The 20,590-nt window shown below is 46.6% G+C and overlaps 1 protein-coding gene across 1 annotated transcript in view; it reads right to left on the minus strand.

The window, feature by feature from the left end:
- The window catches only part of LOC136648594 (piezo-type mechanosensitive ion channel component 2-like), a 69,833-nt gene that overhangs the window by 26,978 nt on the left and 22,265 nt on the right, over positions 1-20,590 (minus strand). The window contains 16 exon segments of the mRNA XM_066624714.1: positions 160-326; positions 1,053-1,124; positions 1,431-1,551; positions 2,356-2,468; positions 3,028-3,099; positions 4,799-4,905; positions 6,663-6,752; positions 8,049-8,211; positions 9,527-9,623; positions 11,236-11,479; positions 13,053-13,218; positions 14,170-14,271; positions 14,536-14,740; positions 16,282-16,482; positions 17,522-17,665; positions 19,588-19,764. Coding sequence (XP_066480811.1) covers positions 160-326; positions 1,053-1,124; positions 1,431-1,551; positions 2,356-2,468; positions 3,028-3,099; positions 4,799-4,905; positions 6,663-6,752; positions 8,049-8,211; positions 9,527-9,623; positions 11,236-11,479; positions 13,053-13,218; positions 14,170-14,271; positions 14,536-14,740; positions 16,282-16,482; positions 17,522-17,665; positions 19,588-19,764 — 2,241 coding nt within the window.

Raw genomic sequence — 20,590 nt, forward strand, 5'->3', positions numbered from 1 at the left:
ACAGGAAAGAGCATGCAATCATTCATTCAGGTTGCACTGTGGGCATTTCTGAATACCTGGCTGCTGAAAGCAAAAATCTACACGCTCTTCCCTCTGGCTCACCCCTCCCCCTTTTGCTCTTCTGATGAGGGAAACAATAGCCAAAGACAGAAAATGTACCTTCTTAACCTCTCGCTCAAGTATGCACTTTTCAATCCTCAGCACACTGGTGATATTCAGGTTGTCTTTAAACAGGGAATTCAGCGCATCTGTGGTGTCATCCAATGATGCTTGGATAAAGACCCAAAGAAACTTGACAATGTGGATTACTCTTTGTACTATATTTCCTGGTAAGAAGAAGAAAGGATAGCAAAAGGCCAGGTTGCAATCCAAGGATCTTCTTAGGTATCTGCAGGACTTTGTGTAAACTGCAAACATCTGGGTCCACTATCCGCCTTTCCCCCTCCAAAGTAGCTTCCTGGGGTGCATGCTGATTAAATGCAGCTTCTGCATTCTCCCAGCTTTGAGAATGGTTTGTCTGATAGCAAAAGGGTGTGGATGTGAACATTTGCATCTTTTTGCCCGAACACATTTGTCCTTTCCAACGTTTCATCAATGAAAGTAAGGACATGCTTGTGTGCCCCCTTCCCCCACCAAGCATTCCTGCCTGTGGTGGTGTAGCTAGAGGGGGTGCAAAGCACTAAGTTTTGCAGGAAGCCCCCCTGTGATGTGCAAGTGGCCCCTCCCCTTTAGAGCCATTCCAGGTGGGGGGCCTCTGTTTTGCTCCCCCGCTTCCATTTTGCTCCCTCTGCCCAGAATGGCTCCAAAGGGGAGAGGGAGGGGCCACTTGCACGCCACAGGGAAGCTCCCCGAAAAACTTAGTACTCTGTACCCCCTCTAGTTAGGCCACTGCCTGCCCGAGCCCCACCCCTCAACTTCCCTAGTAAGAAACAGCATTTGGCTCTTCCTTGGGACTAAATGCACCACAACTCAAGCTGCTCTTGTGTCATAACCGATCCCGAATGTTTGTGTGCCAAAGATTTTCTGGGCAGGTACCCAGTTGAATGAATCACCTGGCTTTCCCAAGTCCTCTTCTGTACTTGACACCTCCAGATTTTCTTCATGAGGTTTCACTTTTCCATTGGCTGCAGTACACCAGGATAAAAGATTAGAAAAAAGTATTCCAGAGTTAGGAATCCAATGTGATCTCCACTATTACTGGGGGCTCTGAATTTTGTCACTAGTCGCAGTTGGCAACCTTCAGTCTCGAAAGACTATGGTATCGCACTCTGAAAATACTTTGTCACTAGAAAGTATTACAAATGGTGTAGGGTTAACTTCCCTTGCATGGGAAATTGTTTCTCAAAGTGCGGAAGCATTCCTCCCTTGCAGCTGAAGTGACACAGTCCACTGTACCACTTCGCCTCCATCTATATGTGCTGTCTTCCTACCATGTCCCTTACCAGATAGTTGGTGTTTTTCCTCTTCTTTCTTCCTTTGGTCCCTGGTTTCATCTTGCTCTCTCATCCTTAGAGCTGATTTTGAATTGGCCATCCAGGCTTCATACGCAAGCTACAGAGAAGAAAGCCTGTTACGCAACAACGGACAGTACCCTTGTGGTTGGGGTCCATCAGACTAACTACTCTCAAGATGTTCTCAGCAGGAAGTAGTTTCTACAGGAAGGGGCCACAACTCAGTGCTACAGCAGGCAGAAGATCTCTAGGTTCAATACTTGGCAACCCCAATTAAATACACCAAGTAGCAGGTGACAGGAAATTGCCCTGCCTGAAACCCCAAGGAGCCAATGCTAGTCAGGGCAAGTAACCCTGGGCTGTATGGACCAATGACCTGTCAAAGCATAAGGACCAAACTGTATGTTACAAAGAAAGCCACTGACATTCCAAGATGCTTTGTAAAACTATAAATAACACAGCAGATGGAGGAAGGATAAGACCAGGGTCAGAACTGTGGGGGGTGCAAAGAATCAATAACACAATCCTAGGCATGTCTACTCAGGAGTAAGTGCCAGTGTATTCAGTGGGGCTTAGTCCTAGGAAAGTGTGTATAGGATTGCAGCATAAAATCCCCAGTAGTCTCCGCCACTGTTTCAGGCTATTTTATTCCCCTCCCCATGTTGACTTAAAAGAAAATAAATAAAAGCAAGAGCCGCCCAACTGACATGTTCTTTATAAAGAGTAGTTTGGCCCCAAACTACTTCATATACTCATATTTTTAGGTAGAAATACAGGGCTCTCCAAAGGAGTCGAGGCACAATACGACAATATACCTAATGCTTGGTGGAAGTGGGGTACCTCGCTGTGGTACCAGTACAGCTTATTTTGCTCCTCTCTCCCTCACCCAGAATAATGGCCATACCTGGAATGCTGTTTTCCTCTTGGGGGATTCCTCCTCACGCTTCTCAATGCATCTTTGTTCCTCTTCTTCCTCGCTATCCGTCTCAAAGAGGTAATAGCTCCCGCCTCGAATCACTGAAATTAATGCAGGAGGCAGACATGGCTGAGCACTTGGGTGGTCTTGCAAAATGCTCTGCCACACGCATAAGATGGCATCCTCTAACATGTGCTGAGTCATCAGAATCCGTTGCTATCACAGCCTGGTTTCGTACATATACTACGCACAAAGAAAGATCAGCATGCCTCCCCACACTCCATCTAGGAGGGTGGGAAAGTCCACATTCCAACTACCAGCATGTGAATAGGACAAGACAGTGCCAAGATGTTAATAAGAGGCAATTAATCAACTGCAGCAGTATTCAAATGATGGAGAGCAAGGTAGAGGAGCCTTTCATGAAATCCACAACCATTGCCCCGTCTCCCCCACAATTTCAGTGTCCCCCTGCTCATTACCTTTAAAAATTGCCGTCTCAACAATAAGAGGCCAAGCTCTCTCTGACCCTCTCTAATTCAAGCACTGTGCTACAGAATGCCCCCCCCCATCCAATGCAGAGCACTTTCAAAAGAACTGCATAAAAGATGCATGTTTGCAGCAGCCACAAGTTTCTCAGGTTCTGGTCTGTAGGCAACTTACTTGAGTTGTGTGTTGTCCATGGCTGCCACCAGGCCTTCTGGTCTTTGTTTTTCTTCTTATTAGCATCATTCTCTGCAAAAATGTTCCAGAATAAGATGCAGGAAAAAGTGCCTTATGAGCAGACAGTTTTCCTGATGAAAATCTCACCCCCTCTTTGAAGCTGCTACGGGCGCCTGAATTTATCATGTTGCCTCTTAGAGGGGATTTGGTGCAGGTTCAACCCCACAGATTTCTTTGAGTCTGCCTTAGGATAATATGGTTCTTTACTTATCCAGTTGGATCTCCCTTTCACTTCCTTTATATGAACTGGAGAAGCTACTTTCCACAGAGCCTTGAACCATCTGGCTGAGCTCACAGGACTCCCTTAGCAGTTCTTGCCAGAACTCCCTTTGGAGGGCCAAATTATACATTACAGACAAAACCACAGATTTACACCCCAGGATTGTTTCTTCAAGAGAAAAGCAACTTTGCAATAAGGTGATTTTTTTTTCCCAATGGAGAAGTAGCAGGGGAGAGAGAACTTCACCATCTTCGTACCCAGTATTTTTATGCTCAGTGTCCTAACACCCAGTGGTGTCACTAGGAGGGTGCAGGATATGTAAACCACACAGGATCACACCATCATGGGGGGAAACCAAAATAACTTGTCGAGTTACATCTGCTTCCATGGAGTTCAGCCACATGATGGCCATTGCTGCAGGAGGCTCTGTTTCCCCCCTGTGCTACACCTACACATTTTGAGAAGCTTGGTACAGAGAGCATGGCACAGGAAGACACAGTGCTGCCTGGCTGCAGCATACTGTATCTACAAGGGAAGGTTTGGGTGCCCCCTCCTTTTAAACACACTTCAGTTGAACTAAAGTGGCATGTGCAGCTTGCCAGGGCACATGCTGAGTTGAAACTCTGTAGCCGCAGACAGCCAAGAGAGGAGAAAGAGCCAGCTATCTGAGCAGATACTGTGTACAGGAGGAGGTCCATGGTTAACACCATGAGTTAACACACTGGGTGATAGCAACCCCAGTGATGCCACTGCATACACTCCAACTGCTTCTCCCCCATAGGGTTCCAGACATGTGTTTCAAAGGGAAACTGACTTCTGAAAATGACTGAAGCTAGACGGGCAGCTGTTTAGGTGATCTGTACAGACCTTTGTTCCAGGAATGTATAACCCCAAATCACAATGTGTTTGAACAATGTGTTAGAGAAGGAAAACTCTGATCCCAAACCTCCACTGCCTTGTGGCTACATCCAGTTAAGGAAAAGGCTTCAGGAGTCAACCTCGAGGCAAAATCAGGAGCCGGAGTCCCTGAGGCAGTTCATGGCTGAACACAGTCACGTTCTGACAACTCCTGCGACGCCGCTGGAACCAACCATATTGGCCTCTGCCTTTCCATTGGACCATTTCAGCAACGTGGAGAGGGGGGATTTGCTGCATGGGTAACAGCCTATCCTCCATACCTACTTTACCCAGGCTTCGCGCACTGGAGAGGACACTGTTCCAGAGCCACCATTCAGAGCGCGATACCATAGTCTTCCGAGACTAAAGGATGCCAACATGCATGAACTTCTAGTTACCTGAGAGCCCAATCCTATGTCTCTCTACTCAGAAGTAAGTCCCGTTGTAGTCAATTAGGCTTATCCTAGGAAAGTGTGAATTGGGTTGCAGCCTGACTATCTGGTTCTACCGCCATTAACCTGAACACCCATCATCATTGTTTAACAAAAGAGGTTGCACTGGAGCAGCTACTTAAAAGTAATAAGATTGTGTCACCTGGATCCTGCTCTTCTTCCGACTTTCCCTCAGCTTCTGCTCCTGAGCAAGGTGTTTTTTTCTCTATGCAGTAAAGATTTCTCTGCTTTGATTTGATCAGGTCTGCTCTACAGATTTAAAATAGAAGAGCAGGTGTTTTATCTGATTCAAAGCAACTTGCAAAGATTTCTGAATCCTCAACACAACTGCCCCTTCAAAAATTATGCCTAGACCTAAGGATAGGAGAACACAACACAACACGCAAAATTGGAATTCCTCACAAAGAACTCCAAAAATATCTCCAAAACCATTTTTCACTCCATCACATTCTTGATTACATAAACTGGCATGCATGTAAGTAAAAGGTTGGTGTAGTGGTTTGGGAGGTGGACTTAGACCTGGATGATCCAGGTTCAAATCCCCCCTCAGCCACAAAGCTTCCTGGGTGAACTTGGGCCAGTCACTTTCTCTCAGCCTCACCTACCTCACAGGGTTGTTGTGAGGACAAGAAAGAGGGGAGGAGCAGCTGTGTAAACCGCCCTGAGCTCTTTGGAGGAAGGGCGGAATAAAAATGTGAAAAATAAAATAAATAAATAAATGGGGTGGGTGGGTTTAGACATGGTGACCATATGTCTGTGTTGCTACAAGGCCATTGCGGTGGGTACAGTCGTTCTGCAGTCACACTCCCCCTTCTGGAGGCAAGTGGAGTTTTGAAAGCAAAGGCCTTAGATAAGAGGAGGGGGTTGTAAGCCCTGCCTCACCCTTGGCTCTGCCTTTTCCCATTCAGCAGTGTGTTCTCACAAAGTATTAGCAAGCAGTGTGAATCCCATGGACTTTCTAATGCCAGCTTGCCTGCCAACTATCACCATAGGGTTCTGGCGTCTGGACTTTTAAACCTATCACAGCAGACTGTGCAAGCGCTATCCTTCCCCACCCTGCTACAAGACCTGGCTGGAACATCATCACTGCCTGGATAACATGACTTGCTTGTCAGCAAGATCTTGCATAGAGCAAAATCTCAGAAGGAAACCATCCAGCTGACCCAGTTGCCATCAGCAGACCCACCTCACTCCATTTGCAGCCATTAGGCTGGATGCAGCTGCCATTCAGTACAGGTGATCCCTGCCAGAGTAGAACTTGCAGGGTTTTTATTCCAGGGTCACCCAAAGGTTGGTGCTGCTACTATACACACCATAAGTATTTGAGTATCTCCCCAGTGTCTTCTTGCACCCATCATATTCCACATGCATCGAAATGCATTGTGCAAACATTGTTTTGGAACTGCACCAGATGAAAAGCCACTGGGGGAGAGACTTGGGGACAACTAGACATGATGTGGGAGTGTGATGATTGGAACTCTCAACTTCATCTTTTCCATAAGCAGCTGGAGAATATTTGGATCAGGGCCATGGATGGGAGGATGGAAAGGTGTTAATGCTTTATTCCTACACCAGTTCTCTGACTTAAATTCTCTCCCATAGTGTCCAAAGCTGCAATTTGCCACAATGGAGAAAATGTACAGGATTTGTGCCCATACATTTTCTGTTCCATAGCTAATAACAGCCTTGGGGAAGAAGGCCACTTGGATGGGTCTGCGATACAGTGTAAAGGGTTAGCCCTCCTTCAGTCCCATACTGTGACCCAAATCCCACACACCCAAACCCCCCGCCCCACACACACAAGTTTTTCTCATGCCACATCTAGTTTGACTCTTAGAATGTGTCTGCCTTGTGATACATAATTCTGCTCTTTGCCTGTAGGCACTGCTAGGTAGCATCCACCACTCATCTGACAGGCATGTGCTGACCTGTGCCTGGAAAGCTACACATCCTCTGAAATGCTGTTCAGGATTTCTTTGGTTCCATAAATAAACAGTGACACTTACTGCCTCTTCATGGCCTGAATGGATTTTTGGTCTTCTTTCCAGCGGAGGGCCACCATCTTTTTCAGCAGTGCTTCAAACAAATCTGCTCCTCTACATATACGAGACAATTTGGAATATGCAATGAGAAAATAAGATCTCTCCAGCTGGAGTGGATTAAAGTGTCATCCAGCCTAACATGGGCCCATCCAGAAGCCTCTGGGAAACACACAAGCGGGATATGAAGATAACAGGCCTCACCAGTGTCTGGTTCTCAGAGGTATTTTACCTCCATGCATGATCCATTTAGCTAGCAAGCCCAATAGCAAATGATAATCCATGCCAATAAAGGTTTCTGATCTGATCAGATCATAATTTTTAATAAGTGGCTCAAGTTTGCCTCCTTGATTAAGACCCTCTGAACTCCAATCCCAATTGTGCAGGCTCACTGCAGTTACTATGCCCGATCTCGTCTGATCTCGGAAACCAAGCAGGGTCAGGCCTGGTTAGTACTTGGATGGGAGACCACCGGGGAATACTGGGTGCTGTAGGCTTATACCATAGTCTTTCAAGACTGAAGGTTGCCAACCATCACTGCAGTTACTTATACAGTCTGATCCTATGCATGTTTCTTCAGATTTAATTCCGACTGAGTTCAATGTGGCTTATTGTCAAATGTGCCTAGGCTCTGAGTTGGAGAACAGAATTACAGAACGCACCTGCCTTTTCTGTATCTTTGTCCTCTTTCTCCCAGGCATTTTAGGACTTCCCAAAATATTCTGGATTGTAAATTAACATCTTTCTATCAGAAGAGATCAGGCAAATAAAGCCATGCCTGCAAATATGTATGCCAACCAATTCAAAATTTCAATCTATTAAGTGGCTGCTTCAAGCTAATTGATCAATTTAAATATATTTACACTTACATTTTGAAACTTCAGAGCTCCTTGAAGATTATGAGTGGAGCAGGCTATAGCTATTACGTGTAAGACAATTTAGGGCACAATCCTAACCCCTTATGTCAGTGCTTTCCAGCACTGACTTAAGGGCAATGCAGCTCTGATATAAGGGAAAAACATTCCCTTGCTTTGAGGAAACCTCTGTGAGTGACACCCAACTGGATGTGAGAACTAACCACATTAGTTACCTGATCCTCATGATTGCTTGGTACAAAAGTAACATCATGTGTGACTGGAAATGAGCCATGGGATTGAGCCATGGGGGAATGGCAACCACTACCCCTCTGGTAACTTACAAGAAAGGACTAAATTTAGCAGAAAGAAAGGAGTTAGAACATTGGTCTGGTCTTCAAGAGCAGTGAGCCAGTCAGAAGCCCAGAGATTCATCCAAGTCTCTACAAGTTTAGTGGTGTGAATCGGACTGTAGACATCACGCATCGTTTGCACGTACCTTGAAGATAGAGTCTTGGCAGCCTTGAGATCTGCTACAATATATGGATAGTAGTGGCTTGTAAAAACTCTGCGCTGGATCAACAGGAACATGAAACAAATGGCATCCCAAGTGATTCCTTTTTTATTCTCAGGCAGTTCACATGTGTCATTCCCAGGTGGATCTGTGCAGGAGAAAAACACACATTTTCCAGGTGGCTAAGATGTGAGTAGTTGATTCAGTTTTCTTAGGGCACAGTCCTACCTTGTGCTGGAACAGGCACGTCAAGAGGCTTGCACTGTATCCAGCACAGGAGAGGGACCCAAGGTGACTCAGCCAGAGTCAAGGGAAACTTTTCCCCTTACCCCTGGGTAAGGCACCTTTTCCCCTATGGATCTCCTCGGACTTGCGCCACCTCCTGAGCACGTTTGCGGCCCTCCTGGACTGGCGCAAGGGACTTGCGTCGGCCCATGGGCACTTCAGGATTGCACCCTTAGTGAAATAAGTATATTATCTTTTAATTTTGGTAATGCAGAGGCCATAGAAGAGTCTGACGCCTTGGTTCTTCAGAGGTGACATAAAGGGGAGGTCAACAATTATTTAAAAAAAACAGCAGACATGAACTTTGATTTCAGATTTTGTGTCGCTGTCTGCTGTCTGAAGTTCACTCAAGGTCAGGGCTATCACTGCAAACTTCACAATCTACCAAGTCCATGTAAAATTGCTGCTCTCCTTCATGGGGTGTTGCAAAGACAAAGGGCCCAATCCTAGCCAACTTTCCAGCACTGATGCAGCTGTGCCAATGGGACATGTGGTGCATTCTGCAGTGGGGGGAGAGTCATGGAGGCCTCCTCAAAGTAGTGGAACGTTTGTTACCCTACCTTAGGGCTGCATAGCGCTTGCATTGGCACTGGAAAGTTTGATAGGATTGGGCCCAAAACAAAGTTAACACTGGTAATGCATTTTACACACTGAAAGTATTACAAAGGCCATTTGCCACTTCAGTCAAGTTTCACTTCACAGGTTAATACAGCAATGCCCTTGGAGCACCTGCCACTCTGCTCCCACCACAGCGGGAGAAGGGATGTCCTGTCAGGGCTTCCACCTCTTAAATATACAATCTCTTTTCTTTGGCATGTAGGGCATTAAGATAATAAATTAAGGGTGCAATCCTAACCCCTTATGTCAGTGCTTTCCAGAACTGACATAAGGGCAGTGAAGCTCCAAGGTAAGGGAATAAACATTCCCTTACTTTGAAGAGGGCTCCGTGAGTGGCACCCAACTGCAGGATGCAGCACATGTCCCATTGGCACCGCTATGCCAGTGATGGAAAGCACTGACATAAGGGGTTAGGATTGCGCCCTAAAGCTGACATTTCCAGCAAAGCTTCTTGTTTAACATGACAGAAAACAAGTAAGCTATCTTCGTCTTATTTAGAAATTATTGCAGGAAGTTGCACTGTAAAGATCCTTCCTTTATGAATGTAACTTCCTACTCACCTATATCATATCCTGGTATGGTGCAGAACATGCCAAAGATGTGAATTAACCAACAGTGGTTTCTTTGTAATGTATTAAGGTAAGCACATGATCCAACCTATGAGAGAGAGAGAGAGAGAGAGAGAGAGAGAGAGAGAGAGAGAGAATAAGCGGCACCACATCCTAGGATCTAATAGTAGTCTATTCCTCTAAGCTCCAGCTAGCCTTTTCAAATCAGCACAATGAAATAGCAAAAGCAGCTTCACAAGTTAAGGTTCTTGGACATGGCTTCCACATATGAATAAACGTGTAAATGCATTGTCTGAATGAATTCTATGAACAGCAGGTTCCAGATGGATTCATCGCAACAGACAGGACACTTTCAGAGGACTGCAAGTCACATTCATTCATTCATTCATTCATTCATTCATTCATTCATTCAAACAATATACAGGTGTGCCCCCATATCTGTGGGAGTTCCACTCCAGAATCCCCCCACAGTTAAGTGAAACCATGGATACAGGCAAATGCCTTGTAAGACATTAAAAAGTCACTTCCGGTTTCACTGGAAGTCACATTTTTTGCTTTCTCAGTCTGAGCCTGGGAAAGGCACAGACGGATGTTCGCAGCCTCTGTTGTGCTCACTCCTTGGAAGCAAGATCCAAGGGGGGGCATGTGCAGGGGGTGCATGTGCAGGGGAGCCCCACAGACCTGATCTGTGGATAAGTGAATTCACGGATACGGGATCTGCTGATACATGAGGCCCCCCTATATGAGGGCCTGGAAGATGATCTGCAGGCACGTGATACAGGTCTATGTCTGGTCACTGTGCTGATGGCAGACTTCCTGGGAACTCCATGTACATTTCTTAGGGCATCATGAGAGAATAAACGCAGAATAAAATGAAATGCCATAATGTGAAATAATGTGAGTATATGCCAATAGCTCTAGAAGAGGGTTAATTACATGTACACAAGCCCAGAGGATCAACAAAATAGAGTCACTGTAGAGGTCTGAGTGGTCTGACTTCCTTCGTGTTGCTTATAGACTCATTGCTTGATTGAAAGCCTAGTGCCCCAGCAGCCATTCTTGAATGCATTTCCTCTAAGCCAATTGGCCCCCACTGGAAAACCATCCGCAACTGCATAGTATTGTAAGTAATAAGCATGCTCTTTGATTACGCAAATAGATCAACCCCTCTCTTGAGTTTTGCATTGTCTGGAGCTTGTAGGTAGACAATCCTATGTGGCCAATGTGTTGAGAGCACAGGGTTGCCAGCATGAAGTCTACTGGATGCAATCCATCATCCCAGTGGAGAAGCCAGTTGAAAGGAATGAAAAGGGGAAGAAACAAATTTGCGCTGCTTCAAGTCTAATACTGCCTACCTGCCTACCTGCTCCCCACTGCTCAACCTGTACATTTTAAAATAAACAGTCTGTTTCAAAAGAGAGCTGAGTTTCTGGTCCTTTCTGTTCATCAGGAAACCGATATTGTGAAAGGCTGCACTAAATAGTCCTACCACTTCTGGGAGTGGGAAACACAGAACAGGACAGTGGGTTGTTTCTTGTATGTTTACATGGTCCGTCTTCCTGCATGTAAGTAAGTGTTAGTTCCATGTAAGTGTTAGTTCCAGCCTAAGGACCCTCTTCCCCACCATCACAGCCAATGAAAGTCACAGGGAAATGTCACTCTCAGCTAGCCTGCCAAGATGACTGTCTAATTATACATACAGCAAGGAGGTTCTTCACAGCTATAACCAAAGCTGTGTATGTGATCAGATAGTCCCACAGTTTGAGCATGACTTCGACTGGCTTCAGCTGAAGGTTGCTTCCAAAGAGCAGGAAGTAGAAAGAGGCCATTAGGTAACCGATGCAGAAGATGTCGACCTGTGATGTCCCAGTCATAAAAATCAGGCAAACCACAAACCAGAAGTGATATCTGAACACAGCAACTTTCACCAAATCCAGATAGGACCTGCACGGAGAGGAAGAACAATGGGAGGATCATTGATTGAGTTCTCCAGTTGCCAAATGCAAAGATAATAGAACTAGCTGTGACCACTTAACCTGCAACCTCTTACCGTACCCTTAACCTGCAACTTCCTACCGTACTCTTATTGTCTTACGCCCCAACAGCCTGCATTTACTGGAGAGAGTCTCTATTTTCTGAAGCCTGTCCCTGATCTATCACTCCTCTGTTTTGCTTGGGGGGGGGGGGGAATGCCTTTCTTCTTTTTTTTAAAAGTTAGCATTTGCACATGTGCCACAGCTTCCCTCTATCCCCCCATAACCCTGTACCCAGAATAGTGAACACTGCTGGCTACAGTGTTCTGCCTACACAAAGAAAACAGAACTACTGACTGACTACAGTGTTTGTTCTACATGAAATAGACCCAGATCTATCGTGAGAGCAAACGCTGTATGTTAAAAGAAAAAACTCCTTAAACCTGTGGAACGGGGGGGGGGGGGAGAGAAACAGGCTATACACTTTGAAATAAAATTAAAAATAAAATGAAATAAAAATTGTTATGGTCAGTTTGACTGGCACATCTGCTTCCCCAAAGCCAGAGCAGGACAGGCTGCTATAGAATTGATGCAGTGCACAAACAGCAAGAAGAAGCTTCGGCAATGCAGAATTGTGGAGGTGGAAAGTGGGGCACAAATTAGCAACTGTGGTGCTTATGATTATTACAGCCCAATCCTATGCTTCCCCTCCCCCTCGGATGCAGCTGCATCAAAATGGCTCATGTATCCCGTGGTGGGGCAGTCCTGGAGGTCTCTGGGACAGAGGACTACTTGGGCCTGTGCCAGTGAAATCGCAGGCAAAGGTCCACATGGATCCTGGCAGAAGGACTGAGTCTGGGAAGGGGGTTTGGACTAGGCTGATACTGCTGCTGCTGAACCCACCCCCTTACCAGACCCAATCCACCCTATTCCCCAGCCCTGTCACTGCCCTCTCTCCACCTCCCCCTCTGGCTTACCTGGGTTGGAGGGCCTCCTTGGAACTGCTGCCAGGCATGGGGCTGCTCCAGCCTCCCCACTGCATTCTGGCAGCATGTGCCTGAGATCCTTTTACCACTGCAGTAAGGCAGTCCCCACTGACAGTGTTCAATCAGTGCCCAATAGGTTTGGGCTGTTATTGTGCTATCAATGTGCTTGATACTTCCAGAGCAGGACAGGTCCATGTCCTGAGGATCTTACACTCTGAAATTTCATAGAGAGAAGGCAACAGAGGAAAGGAGGGAAGCAAAAGCAGGAGAAGAATATGTGCTTATTTTATGTACATGTACTTAGCCAGGTCTACAGTAGGGTAGGTTCTAGGTGTGATACGTTTGGTGTGCAGTAAGTATACAAGAGTGTCCCTATTTGCACCAGTGACTTATTAGAGGGTAAGATTTCTGAGTGTGTAAGCCAGTGAGCAAGCTCTTCTGTAATGGAGCATCTGAGTTCCTCACACAGAGGTGCTGTCAAACCTACCCCCCCCCCCCCACACACACACACTTCATTGAGCAACCCCCTCTCCCGCCCTTCCCGCCTGGGTTTCTTACCTGCAATGGATAAAGTTTTGTACAGGACTGTCCTCACTGAGGCCAGCTAGGTCTAGGCCCCGGCTGATCTCTACATTATCTCCAGCCTGCATCCTCACAGCGCTATTATTTTCATCTTCAAATACCTGCCACTGGAGGGAGGCGAAGAGCAGTAGCAGGAAGTCATCTGTCATAAGGAAAGAGACAGAAACTGATCCAAAGACCAGTTCACTGACTGGTTCATTTTCTTGCCCCACAGGGACTTCAGACAGTTGCCCTATGCTAGAAAGAGCCTTCTGAAACATCATCTCATGAATGGGTTCAGTTCAGATTCAGTTTCTATCAGGAAGCTTATTATTACAGACCAGCAATGAGAGAGAAATGCTTTATCCAGATTTGGTTTCTTGCATTTCACCCCCCCCCCCCCCCACACACACACATTGCTGTATTGAGAGTGTGGGCTGGGTGTTTGTTTCTGTAAAGAATGCAGCACACATCAATGCAGCCATGTGATGCTTTGCCCCCGACCAGGTTGACATTTCAATGCATTTTGACCATGCGGCCTGGATCATGAAGATTTGTCAAGGCCAGTAAAGGTGTGTTGTGTTCTAAACTATGAGGCAATATGGGTACAGGCTATATGGGGTGTGGCCAGAAGTAGGAAAGGGAAAGATAAAAAGAGGCAAAGTCCATCACAGGTTACAAGTCATGATGACTATATGCAACTTCTGGGATTTAGAGGTAGCCTATCTCTGAATGCCAGATGCAAGGGTGTGACACCAGAATGCAGGTATCTTGTCTTCTGTGCTCCCAGAAGCATCTGGTGGGCCACTGTGAGATACAGAAAGCTGGACCAGATGAACTTTTGGCCTGATCCAGTGGGACTCTTCTTATGTTCTTAAAAAGGGAGGTGGTAGGGCTCCTTGCAAGGATCTAGCAAGATGTGCAGAACTCACACCCCCTCAATATTAAACATTCAGAAGTTTCGGATTTGCGCCCTCTATGATCTATAAATGATAGATGCAGAAGGTTTTATCTTCCTAGTTTCTGGTCCCAATTTTACCCTTCCTGTAGAAGGGTAAAGAAGCAGCTACTTGTGCATGCTGCATTGATGTCACACTTTATAGACGATACTTACACAGGAGAAAAGTAGCATCGGGCATCTTCACAAAATCAGGCAGATACAGCCACTTAATCAGGTTTGAATGGAGACGCCAACGAGAGGCTCTCCACGGATAATCTGTCAGGAAAGAATGGAGTCACGATATTGCACAAAGAATTTAAAATTCTTTCAAAATTTTAAAATTTAATACTCATTTCTGAGGTTACTGTCTGAATATGTCTGATTCAAAGAGAACTGCCAAGAAGTAAAACTGAACAGAAGCCACTGCAGCCAGTGGATGGCATGGTTGGCCAGTTCACTTGCACATCATCTATTATGATTTTCTTGAAGACATCCTCCAGGTACCCCACTACCACCCAGAATACACAGCGCTGCATTTACCTTGGCATAACGCAGGTGGGAGACCAATGCAAAGCAAATACTGAAAGGCCAGGATGCTGGCGAGGAAGCAACAGTATTTGGGCCAGATTCCAGCTCTTACTTCCCTTCCACGGCAGCTCAACAGGTAGATCAGCCAGCAGGCATGGATGAGAGCATAGAAGTCCATGCGCTGCCTAACCACATTTACGATCGTCACAAAGCACACCTGCAGGAGCGGAAGACGTCACTGAGTCAGCCTTGCAGGCGCTTCGTCCCCAAGCGACTCAACACTGAGCCCAGCGGTTGGGATTCAATTGCCACAGACACAAGATCATGACCTGTCACTTCTTATAAATGAATCCTCTTTTCTCTCTCCCCTTTGCTTCATGGGAAACACAGGCAGTGGAGAGAGAAGTAACTTTACACTCCTGGTAAATAAAGAGAATGAGGGGTGGGGGGGTGCCCACTTGCTTGCCTACCTTACCCGCTCACTCACTTGTTCACCCCCACCCACTTGTCTGTACCCTGCCCACTCCCTCACTTGTCTGCCCTTCCCCTCTTCCTTCATCAGGGAGGGGGGCCACACACATGCATGGGTGGCACTTTGTATGGGAATTCAGTTGGCAAAAAGAGGGTGCTGGCGGCAGCAGCACCGTCACATCCTCCTGCCCACTGCCACACTGAGCAGAGTTTTTTTACTCTGTAAAGAGTAAAGAAAATATTTCTTTACTCAGCGTGCGGTTGGTCTGTGGAACTCCTTGCCACAGGATGTGGTGATGGCATCTGGCCTGGACACCTTTAAAAGGGGATTGGACAAGTTTCTGGAGGAAAAATCCATTATGGGTTGCAAGACATGATGTGTATGCGCAACCTCCTGATTTTAGAAATGGGCTATGTCAGAAGGCCAGATGCAAGGGAGGGCACCAGGATGCAGGTCTCTTGTTATCTGGTGTGCTCCCTGGGGCATTTGGTGGGGCTGCTGTGAGATGCAGGCAGCTGGACTAGATGGGCCTATGGCCTGAGCCAGTGGGGCTGTTCTTATGTTCTTAACTACAATTCCCAGAAAGCCTTGCAGGTCTCTTGTTATCTGGTGTGCTCCCTGGGGCATTTGGTGGGGCTGCTGTGAGATGCAGGCAGCTGGACTAGATGGGCCTATGGCTTGAGCCAGTGGGGCTGTTCTTATGTTCTTATGAGTTACTCTGTGCCCCTCTCTCTACTACCACTGTCAAACTGAAGTGGAAGTTTTAAAAAATCATGATAGAAGAGCCTAAAAAAAACCAACCAACACAGTGACAGCAGGGAATTGGGCACGATGGTTCAGTTGCCTAAATTTTCAGGAATAATAGAGTTTGAACAGATAGCAAAGGAAAAGGCAGGTGTGGCAGTCCCTGGGATCAAGCTGATGGCCAGTTCCTGCTGCTGACTTTCTCCATGCAGTCATGTTTAGAGGTGATCCCAGCAGCTGCAGAAGCTACATCAATGGATGTTGAGCCACTACATGAGGTGTCCAGTCACACTAGCCTTTCTCTACACTTTTGCAGGGAACACAAACTGCTTTCTACACATGTTCGTGGAACTGTAAACATGGAACAGTAGCAAAAATCAGCTGAATGAAAGTTTTGCTTTGGCTTCCTGTTTGGGTCTCTGCTGTCACCTGAAATAGTTCCCCTCCTTGAAATGAAGCCTCTTTTAGCCTGCAAGTCACTACAATAAAACTGTACTACCATTGCAAAAAGGCATCCCCCTTCTTAGCTGCCATGTCCTTACCTCAAGTCCAAATTTGTAAAAACTGTAGTTGATAAAGTATTTGATGCAGCTGAGCAGTCCATCATCCAAGTTCTCCCGGGAGATGTTATTAAAAAGGCTTCCAGTGAGAGGTGGAAGCAACTGGTTCTGAAGCCGGTAGGAAAACTGGTGCCGATGCACCACTGCTTCCAGTGCCATTAAAATCAGGATGGTCAGGTGGTTCTATAAAATAAAGAAAGAAGATTCATAGGGATGCCCTGTGCTTCAGAACCAAGGGCACCCATTCCTACATCACCTACAGCTAGATCATGCCTGATGCTACCCAGACTGCCTTCTCCCCATTGGTTCCTGGCTGTAAAATGATGTTAATAACTATGGCCAATAATCAGATGGTTGGTGACTGCTACAGCCAATGGCCCGGGCAAATATCCATTCCACCCAGTAGCAGAACCGATGGTAATTTCCGTATCACATAAGTAAACGTGCATTTTTTTGCAGTGACTGCAGCATCATTAATATTAACATTCAGTGGTGAAGCTAGAGGGGGTGCAAAGTGCTAAGTTTTGCGGGCACCTGAATGTGCTGTGCAAGCAGCCCCCCCCCCTCCGCTTCGGAGCCATTCCAGGCAGTGGGAGCAAAATAGAGGCAAATGAGGCAAATGTCTCTTATGGTCTCATCGCCTGGATTGGCTCTGAAGGGGACGGGACGCTTGCACGGCCTGTTCAGGCACCTGCAAAACTTAGTGCCCCCTCTAGCTATGCTACTGTTAACATTCATGCCTAAACCTCAGTAAGGCTGCAATCCTATACATGCTTACCTGGGAGAGAGTCCTACCAAGCTCAATGGGAGTTACTTCTGAGTAGACATGCACAGGACTGGGTTGTAACAGCCAATCCAGAGCTGCCCGGCACCGCAGTGCCAAAAAGGCTGCCAAGGCATCTGAGTATGCTGGGCAGCTGGCAGCAGCCCCTTGGGGGAAGGGGACATTTGTCCCACTCCACCGGGTAGGGAAAGTAACCCCACAACGTGGCTACTCGACTCTGTGCCAGCTATTTAGCTGGAGCAGAGTAAAGGAGTCCCGTGTCAGGCCAGACACAGGGCTCTAGATCCAGCGGACCTGAGCTCTGTTGGTCCTGCCCCTCCCACCCTGCTCCCTTCTCCTGCCACGCCTTTCCCCGCCTACCTCCTTATGGCATGTTTGCAACAGTAGGAGGAGGTAAGCCAGCATGCACTGTTCAGGATTGGGCCCTAAGACTCCTACCTTGAGGCAAGGGAGAACATTATCAGTGCACTTGCGCAGCCCTCCAAGCCAGTATGCTGGATCAATAGGAGCAATGTACAACAATGATTTCTCCAGCAATTCATCAGGATTGGCATAGCGGGAGGTCATATTCAGATGCAGCTCCTGAGGAAATAAACAGCCCAGTACATGCCTAAAATAATGTTTCTTAGTTGCCAGCAGTGAGATGTTAACAATGAAGTTTTGTTTACTATGGCTCGTTGGGATGTATGAGTGACTGAATGACTAATCCAATTTATACCAGTGTGTTCTTTGGTAATAAGCAGTGGCTTTCAAACTGTGTCCTGGGGAAGCTAGCATCCCTTAGAAAGTCTTTATGAGTCCCTCAATGAGAAGTGTGGCAAACAGTGTTCCCGCAAAGCCTGCTTTCCCACATCTAAGCTTTCCCTGCAATGTGTGGCCAGAGCATTGGGTGTGTTCTAGGTTCCTTCCTGTTGCATCTTTTTCCCAGCATTTGGAAAAGCAGCTGGAGGGGGAGGAGGAGTAAGGCAATGACTTGACGGAAATGGCCCACAATTCTCTCCCTCCAAGTCCTCCATTTCAACTCACACCCACCTGTGGCTGCTTTTGGTTCCTAAACAAAAAAAAAAATGCAGGGAAAAGATACATGCATTTATTGCTGCCTCCGCTTCCCTTTGAACAAAGCTCAAAATGACTAACAGGCAAATAAAACCACATCAAAACATAATAAAACAGCAAACAACCAACAATAATGACAAGACAGCAGAATAGAAACCCATCCCTTAGCAACAGAAAACAAGCAAGCCTCAGGAGCGCAATGATCAAAGCCAAACTTTAAAAGCGGTTACCACCAAAGCCCAAAGGAACGGCTATGTTTTAACCTAACAATGGAAGGCCAAGAGCGATGAGGATAGGCTTGGACTTCCTGGAAAGGGGATGCCATAATACTACTGGCTGAAAAGGCCCTGTGTCTGGGGGCCACCCGTAGAACTTCAGGCAACAAGAGAATACCAAGCATGATCCCAGACGTCAGCCAGAGCACATGTCACAAATAGTTTGGGGTTCCCAACGTATCACTGCTACAACTTCTACATACAATTAGTGAGTCTCACAGATTAGTGAGTCTCACCATGCCTGGCCAGTGCCCTGAATGAACAGAGTTTGCATCCTTAAATATGTCCCAGACACAAGAGTTCCATGGCAGAAGCAAAGCAATCCTCAACAGACAAATTGTGGCAAAAAAACATTTCCCCCTATTTTTCCATTTATTTTGGACATTCTATAACCTAAGAAGGTTAGAATGCACCTCCAATCCGCCAGAGGTTTGTAAAGGCAATTTTGTAATGGCTCAGCAACCTAAGTGCTGCTGGAATATCCTCCTGCAATGGTCTTTGTCCTTCCTTTGAAATCCCATTCCCAAATAGCAATGTGGGTGGATGTGTGTTGGTCTTCTAATGGCTCCTAGCCAAGCCTTCTTGGTTGCCTGGTCTCAGTTATGCAGCTCGCTCACGAGGGAGCTGATGGCCACACCTGCTAGACCACCCACATTTGGCTTTCTTCTGCTTCTAAGGAGACCCCCTGATTTTGAACTCTCTGCTATCTTGGAAAAGAGGGTTTTTGAAGGCAGTGTCTTTCTGTCTGGAACTCTCCAGCTTTGGGTGGTGGCAGCAATTACCATCCTAGTTAATCCCAGCTCAACAAGTGAAATGGGGCTGGGGGGTTGTACTTGCCAGGCACTGAGTTACTCTTTTGCTTGCCTTTCACAACATAAGACTACATGCAAAGGATTCTTTGTAAACAGTAAGTTTGCAAGCCTCTGGGGCCCTCTTCTTCATTTGACAGCTCTCCAGTTCAAGTGAAATCTTGGGGAATTGTGGCATCAACACAGGTACCACAGAAACACACAAACTCTCAGGCAACGTGTTGCCTCCTTTTTGCAAGTGCTGCTTTCTAAAGTGCAGATTTAATGTGAAAGCAACCAAACTCTTGCATGACCGTAAGAAATGCTAAATGAGCCCAGGAAAATACTTGAGCTATTCAAATCCACAGAACACTAGCAAGCTGACCTGTGTGCAATTTGTGGAATATTTGATGGGCTTGACCAGTTTCAGCTGGTAGAGGAATTTACAGATGACCATCACGCAGGACCAAAATGTACAGATTCTCGAGGCATGTGGGCGTAGCTTGGAATACGGCACAGCAAATACCCAGAGGATGAAGAAAGGATAGTTCATCAGAGACACCTATAAACCAGCATCAGGCACATTATAAAAGCACAACTGGAGCCACTTTGCCATTAGCAGAATTCATGCATTGTGCTTGTTGCTTCTATTTCATATTCTAGTTTGGATAGTCTCTAGGTACATAACTGGAGAATGGATTAGCATGACTGTAAAATTCCAGACCCTCTATTTCTGCAGTGATTTCATGGAAGGGTTTGCACAGGTTCATATAAAGCTGGCTGACATCCTTAAACTGATGCACAAGCACTGCAATGCTACAGCAGACAGTTCCACATTCCTGAGGCAGGAAATGGTGCATTCATGAGCCTATCACAGGGAAGTCTCTGTCCCACATGCATGCCAATCCAGTCTTGTTTAAAAATCACACAGCCTCCCCTGAAGGTATTAATGGACAGGGGATAGATTTGCATAGCAAAATGCAGGCCCTAGGTTATTGAGGGCCCACACTGTATAGGGCTTTCAACGATCAGCATCTTGAACTGGACCTGGAAATGGATGGGAAATCAGTGTAGTACCTGCAGGAAGCAAGTTATATACTTCTCCAGCAGTAGTGATCCTGGCCTTGGTACTGTCCAGGGCCATGAGCACCCACTGGCCAAGCAGCCACTCCCCCTCTGGCCCAGCTGCCACCCCTCCCACCAGCAGGCTGTCACCCCTGCCTCCCTTCTGGAGGTCCAAGGAGACTGTGCACACCCTCCCCAACCCTTCGAAGGTCTTGTTTTTATGCTCTCAGAAGGCCTTCTAAGGGCTTAAAAACATCACTTCCAGCTTTCTCCGTGAATGTGATGTTTTTCAGCCCTCTGAGGCCTTTAGAAGGCCTTCAGAG

Source organism: Tiliqua scincoides, chromosome 4 (genome assembly GCF_035046505.1).
Source record: "Tiliqua scincoides isolate rTilSci1 chromosome 4, rTilSci1.hap2, whole genome shotgun sequence".
Classification (NCBI taxonomy): Eukaryota; Metazoa; Chordata; class Lepidosauria; order Squamata; family Scincidae; genus Tiliqua; species Tiliqua scincoides.